We start from the raw sequence: 7,041 nt of genomic DNA on the forward strand, positions 1-7,041 counted from the left end.
TCAAAACCGCATTGTTTGGATGAAGTTAGGGCTGTGTATGATCACAAATGCAATTCATGAAATGAAGATCAGCAGCAACTGCAGAACGTTTTTCAACAGGTTGGAAAATCGGACTGAATGATGTATATAATGAAAGTTGGTCGTTATGTTGAAACCTAAAATTTATATTATGTTGACCAAACACCTGATTAATTGTAATTTCAAGTACCATTTACAGTCTCTGTTCCGATCATGTGTTCATTAAATGTTATAAAAAGTTTACAGTGAGGTATGTGTGTGTGTTTTAAAATTAATTTAGTTTTTTAATGGCACATTAAATATTATTCAAAATCTGAACTCTAGAATCTTAGAGAATCAGTGCTTTCATTATGTTTTTAAAACGATTTTTATTCCATTTGACCTTTTGTTTATATTATTGACAGTTGAGTGGGTTCATAAGGAAAACAAAAGCACAAAGTGGGCAAAATTTGGTGGCTGTCCTGTAAGTTTTACTTGTAATGATTAAATGGGCTAACTTGTTTTATTTGCTGCAGGTTGGTGAAGCATTTGACATCTGCTTGTGGAAATTTGTGTTCAATTTTTTGATCTTTGGAACCATCGCTTATCAATTCTGTTCTTTTTTGATGCCAGGCATCGTACCTTCCTCCGATAGCTTTGTGCTACTTTGATCAGTGCATGGCTTCAGAAGTTGTTACATGTGAGGGTTTCAGTCGTCAACCTCAGCCAGGGATGTTGCATAGTTTGCACAGCATACTTCAGCGACATGGATAACATGGATTATGCAACGTCCTGCAGTAATTGTGGATCAGATGGTGTTAACTTTGGAATGAGAGGATCCACAAGCTCTGCCTGGGATTTTTACCAAGGTGAGGCCACGGATGCGATCAAGTGTGATGGTCAAAATCAGAATGGGCTTGACGGAGTATCGAGTCATTCACGCTTTCCAAAGGCTTCACAATCTGAAAAATCCTTTTGCTGTCCTTGTAAAAGCAACGTTTCTTCGAACCTACCTGCGGCAACTTCAGGATTCGACGTATCTCGGAATGATGGGGTGGAGAGCGGTGATCTTCAGAACCATGTGGCTGAGAAAGGGCACAAACCTTTAGATGAAGCAAGGAACTGCAACACTGTGAGGCCACGAGAGAAGACCTCAAGAAACTTGGCTCGAAGGAGTCACGGCAGATCGCATAAGCGAGAGCAAGTTGATGCATTTTCTGTGGAATGGCAGCATAACATGCATGACTTGGCAAAACAAGCCTACCAGAGTGTAAACAGGCTACTGCAAATTGGAGCTGAAATGCTATTGCTCTTGGCTGCAGTTATTGGTGAGTTAACAATGGAACTTGCAGACAGGCTATCTAAAGTTGTTATTCACTGGTTCGACCGCTTTAACCAGGCGAAGCAAAAAGCCTCGCACTTTGTGGACAAGTCGTGGAGAGCGTGTGATGAGGCGTGGTTGAGAGCCGTGCTTTTCTGTGGTGCTGGGTACCGAGTGATGCTCGATGCTCCCGGCTATCTCGAGAATATAGGCTTGATGCCTCAACTCCACGCTTGTTGGAAGTGGACTGTGGAGCTGACATCGTGGTTGTTCTATTTGGGCGGCGTGCAGAGGCATCAGGCACCCGTTGATGGTAATGATCACAATACCGTGCCGTTCTTCCGATTCTGCATTTTGCGTTCTTTGTTTGCCATTGATTTTCAAAGGTGCTTGTTGCTTAATGATGTCCATCAATTTTATGTCGTATATTTCCACAGCATCTTTATTTGAGAGATGGTTTAAAAACGTTTGGTCTTGAAACAAAATCAATTTTTTCTTTTTTTTTTGTATACCTTGTCGAGGCTCGTGTGAGAGCTAACAAACAACGCACATCAAGGGGGCATGAGACAAGAGGGGCGGGAGTGGGAAGGACAAAACAGTGGGGAACAGAGACATTAGGAGATCTGTGGAAGGGAGAGGGATGGGGCGGGGAACATGGGGAATACAATATGGACATTACAGGGACTTTCAGGAAGGAAAGCGGGGACTTTGAAGGCGGTGGGCTTGGGTGGATTATCGGGAGTAGAAAAGATCAAGGATTTGGATGGGGGTGATAGGTGGTGGTGAACAGCTGTTTGGAAGGCCTGGAGGGAAGAATGGGATTGAATAGAGTGAGGGAGTTTATTCCAGAGGTGGGCGAGGAAGAGGAATGAAAGGGTGAAGGTGAGCAGTGATTCGTGATTTTGGTAGTTTTACCAGAAGGGGTTGTTGGCGGACATTGAGCGCCCTGCGGAAATGTGGTGGGAACAAATCGCAGAGAGAGCGGGGGGGGGGGGGCGAGGCTGGAGAGGAGACAGTCGAAGACAGAAAGCCCACCGACCAGCCTGCGGTGAGAGAGAGCGAGAGGCCCAAAGACTCAGCCTCATCGCGGGAGATGCCAATGATCCGAAATGCCTTGGTTTCCACAGCGTGAAGCCGAGAAACGTGGGAGGCAGGAGCACCAGCCCAGAGGGGAGAGCAGTACTCCATCAGGCTGCGGACAAAAACTTTGTAAGTGGTCAGGAGCTCAGGTGGGCCAAGGAAGGACTTTGCACGACGGAGGATTCCCAGTCGGCGACTGGCTTTGGAGGCGAGGTTTGAAATATGGCTTTCCCAGGAAAGGTCATGGCAGATAGTGAGACCCAGAAGCTTGAAAGCAAGGACTTCTTCCAGAGGATTGTCGAGAAAGTGGATGGGGGGGGGGCAGGGGTTCTAAACGGTCCTTTCGGAGAAACTTAGTGAGATGTGTCCGGATTGAACTCGTTCCACGTGTTGGACCAGTTTGTGATTATACCTCGATCTGCAGTGAACGAAGAAGCTACTGCTTGCCGGTCTGAGGGATGACCAATGGTACGGCACAGGGTGGAGTCATCGGCAAAGAGATAAAGAGGATTTTCCAGAGTCGGAGAGATCATTGATAAAAACCAGAATAAGAACAGGGCCCAGAACGCTACCTTGAGTAACTCCAGCCTGGAGAGGAAGAGAGGATGAAAAAAGAGGGGATATTGGGCTTTTCTCAAAAATAAAGTTTGGAGATAGTTATTGGATTTGGCCAATTAAGCTCATACAGTTTTTATTTCATGTTTGCACAACAAAAATGGTGTAAGCAGTTACTTTTTTGCAACCAATACCATTTATTTTTGTGGTGCATGGGGTGGTTTCGTCGTAACACTAAATTGGCATCCCAGAGGTCGTGGGTTAAAATCTAGCTGAATGCAGCAGTATTAAAATTTTGGAAACTGAGTAGAATTATCTACCGCTATTGGGTTGTGTCAACCCTGCGTCGGAGTGGAGACATGTCCAGGATTGTGCCCAATCGCCCAGGAGACTGATTCAGCATCACCGACACTCTACAGAGTATGGTCCCGATGGAATAACGTCAGGATTTTGCAATCACATGGTATTGTCCACATGTGATGCCAGTTGTACAGAGACAGACAAACATGTTGCATGAAATTGAAGGAAGGGAATATAATTGATGTGGATGTGGGTTGTTGTCGAACATTCCAGCATTTTTTGCATTTGTTAAAAACAGTGTTTCTACTATAATTTCAGTGTTGTTGGATACAAAATGATTGATTTTTGTTGTGGGATTGGGCAAGCTTGTGTCTGTGAATAAGGTCATCAAAAAGTGTTTTGTTAATTTTCTGTGCAATTGATAGTTTCACTGCGCTCCCATATTAAAATGATAGCACTATTTTGGAGCCTTTTTAAAAAATGACTTTTCTCCCATAGCCTGTTTAGTGTTTATGGCACAAAAGTTGCATGCTTTCCTATCTCCCACAACCCAGGCACTGACCCAGCCGTCAGCCATTCCACACCAGAACACCCAAAACGTGTCAGCCCTGAAGATAAACTAGAGACGGCCACAGTGGTAAAGCAACTGCTGGTCCAATCTAGATTTCCTTCTGACCAGCTGGATCCTTATGCTGCTATGGGGCTCAAGCTGAATACATCCAATGCCGAGATAAAGAAGATGTATCGTCAGCTGGCCATTCTGGTTAGAAAAAAATTGTTTGTCTTATCGTAATTGTTGGTCTTTTCCATTCAATTAATAATTTTTCTCGAGTGATGATTTCTTGGGATGCTGCTCCCTGATGAATTTTGGTCTGGATGATGTTGCTTAAAAAAACAAAATGACTTTGCTTCAAATAATAATCTCTTCAGATGCTTGTGTTTGCTTTCAGCAACAAAGAATCCCCCCCCCCGCCAAAATTCTGGACGGGTTGGTCTCTCCTCCCCCCACTCTCCAGAATTTTGGATGTGTTGGTCCCCACCCCACCCCCCAGAATTTTGGATGTGTTGGTCCCCGCCCCACCCCCCAGAATTTTGGATGTGTTGGTCCCTGCCCCACCCTCCAGAATTTTGGATGTGTTGGTCCCCGCCCCACCCCCAGAATTTTGGATGTTGGTCCCCGCCCCACCCCCCAGAATTTTGGATGTTGGTCCCCGCCCCACCCCCCAGAATTTTGGATGTGTTGGTCCCCGCCCCACCCCCAGAATTTTGGATGTGTTGGTCCCCGCCCCACCCCCAGAATTTTGGATGTGTTGGTCCCCGCCCCACCCCCAGAATTTTGGATGTTGGTCCCCGCCCCACCCCCCAGAATTTTGGATGTGTTGGTCCCCGCCCCACCCCCCAGAATTTTGGATGTGTTGGTCCCCGCCCCACCCCCCAGAATTTTGGATGTGTTGGTCCCCGCCCCACCCCCAGAATTTTGGATGTGTTGGTCCCCGCCCCACCCCCCAGAATTTTGGATGTGTTGGTCCCCGCCCCACCCCCAGAATTTTGGATGTGTTGGTCCCCGCCCACCCCCCAGAATTTTGGATGTGTTGGTCCCCGCCCCACCCCCCAGAATTTTGGATGTGTTGGTCCCCGCCCCACCCCCAGAATTTTGGATGTGTTGGTCCCCGCCCCACCCCCAGAATTTTGGATGTGTTGGTCCCCGCCCACCCCCAGAATTTTGGATGTGTTGGTCCCTGCCCCACCCCCCAGAATTTTGGATGTGTTGGTCCCCGCCCCACCCCCAGAATTTTGGATGTTGGTCCCCGCCCACCCCCCAGAATTTTGGATGTGTTGGTCCCCGCCCCACCCCCCAGAATTTGATGTGTTGGTCTCCCCCTCCAACCCCCCAGAATTTCGGACGGGTTGGTCTGCCCCTTCCCCTCCCCCCCGAAGGAGTGGCACTATTCCTTAAATATTTACAGAGAGAATTGTCATCCTCTTCCAACCCTGAAAGCTTTGTCAGTCACCTGATAGGTTTTGTAGGTTAATACAAATCTATTCTGATAGAGCATACACTTTACATTGTATGTGCAACTTATTTCACATTTCTAGAGTTATGAGTGATTTTGTTCCAGTTAATGGAAAATAATTTAAGTATTTTCACCATCCAGTCATCTTTTAAGTGATGCAACAACTGATTGTTGAAAATTTTAGGCTGGTTTGCATCCATCCCTGCTGCAGCGATATACATGCGTCACATTGCATTTTAATTCTGCGATGGATTTCATTGGGATTCAGACCCTCGCTTCCCAAGATATGGATGACAGAACATTGCTCCTCCCTGGTGCACGCTTCTCAGGGAGCCACCCTCTTGGAACTGCTCCACTGACATCATACGCTCAATGTTTCCAGATCTAAAACAGGCTAAACATGACATACCCAAAGATATAACACGTTTACTACAACTACACATTACATTCTTGAATTAATTTCGTCATTTTAAGGTTACTTATTGACTGACCCTTGAACAATTTGTCTTGTTAATCTGCCTGTACATCACCTTGAAATCATTGGATGTTGATAATACTCTCAATAATCATCCACCAATTGGTACAAAATCGTATATACGAGTATTTCTGTAATTAACGTGAACACCAGCAAGATATTGTGAGTGCATACTTGATCAGACTGCACAAGCGACTGTTCATTACCTCCACCATCGAAGGTGGATGGAGGTTGTGTCGTCATGTGCGTTTTTGTCTGTGAGCAGGATATCTCAAAAAGTTATGGATGGATTCGGACAAAACTTGGTGACAGGTTTTGTGTGTGACGACAAATTGATTCGATTTTGGTGAAGGTCGAGATCTGGAGATGAGAATATATTGTTACGAATTCGTGCCCGCCGGCGTGCGATCGGCCGCATACCTCTAATCGCAACCACGTCGCCCACCGGTCGGACAATTCAGTCGTGACCCTCCTGGAACTATCGCCAGAAACCAGTCACGGGTGGGGGTTTAGCCTCACCACAGCTCAGTCCGCATTCTACCCGCGCGAAATAGGGTCACTCACCGAATATTGAAATACCTAAGTACTCGTGCGGGTAACCTACCGAGGGGCCGTACCTCGCCGCAGGTCGGCTTGGGACACGAACCGCTTAAGCGGTTCGTTCCGTTCTACAGCGATAACCGAGCGGGTATTACCGCCGACCTCGACGAATCCGATTCTCCTTGCCGTGTGTTAAAAACCCAACTAATTATTCCGCGATGCAAGATGGCATTTTCAATGGGGAATAGAGGACGTAACAAACGGGATACATTTCACACAAGGACATTTATTACAACTAAGCACGTATGTACAGCCAGGCAGTCATGCACGTATGTACAAGCAAATAGAAGCAATACCACCGACTACAATGAGAATGTACGTGCAGTCACTTAACAGTTTTACTTAACAGACGGAACCACGACAACATTCATTCAAAAACCCAAAAGAAACACAAGAAAAGACCCCCTCACAGACAAGGGGGTCAGGCTGGACCACTTGGGTCTTTATGACACGGGACCTGGGAGACCGAACGGGTCCCGCGAGACCGTAGCAGGTTACCTGCACCCTCGAGGTGCCTCGATGGTCGGCGAGCTCTCTCTAGCACTCTCCTGCACGGACGCACAGGTTCGCGCCCCACAGCTGGCAGAGCTGCGCCTCTCGTCCGCGTCTCCGGTACGTTGCCCGGACTCTCCACCGACCCACGCCTCTGGTGTACGGGTCGCTCCACAGACCCAGAGACCAAGACAAGACCAGACCAA

The 7,041-nt window shown here is 47.1% G+C and overlaps 1 protein-coding gene across 2 annotated transcripts in view; it reads left to right on the plus strand.

The window, feature by feature from the left end:
• DNAJC14 (DnaJ heat shock protein family (Hsp40) member C14) overlaps positions 1-7,041 on the plus strand; it is a 71,470-nt gene that overhangs the window by 19,609 nt on the left and 44,820 nt on the right. The window contains exons 2-3 of one of the 2 annotated variants that reach the window (XM_085869296.1): positions 631-1,631; positions 3,808-4,016. In XM_085869296.1, the coding sequence (XP_085725422.1) occupies positions 764-1,631; positions 3,808-4,016 (1,077 nt within the window). In that variant the 5' untranslated portion in view covers positions 631-763. Of the gene's footprint in view, positions 1-533; positions 1,632-3,807; positions 4,017-7,041 lie in introns of both variants that reach the window. The other variant, XM_085869295.1, reaches the window with a different exon arrangement.

Source organism: Eptatretus burgeri, chromosome 2, assembly GCF_056783735.1.
Source record: "Eptatretus burgeri isolate ZD-2024b chromosome 2, Ebu_testis_v1, whole genome shotgun sequence".
NCBI lineage: Eukaryota > Metazoa > Chordata > Myxini > Myxiniformes > Myxinidae > Eptatretus > Eptatretus burgeri.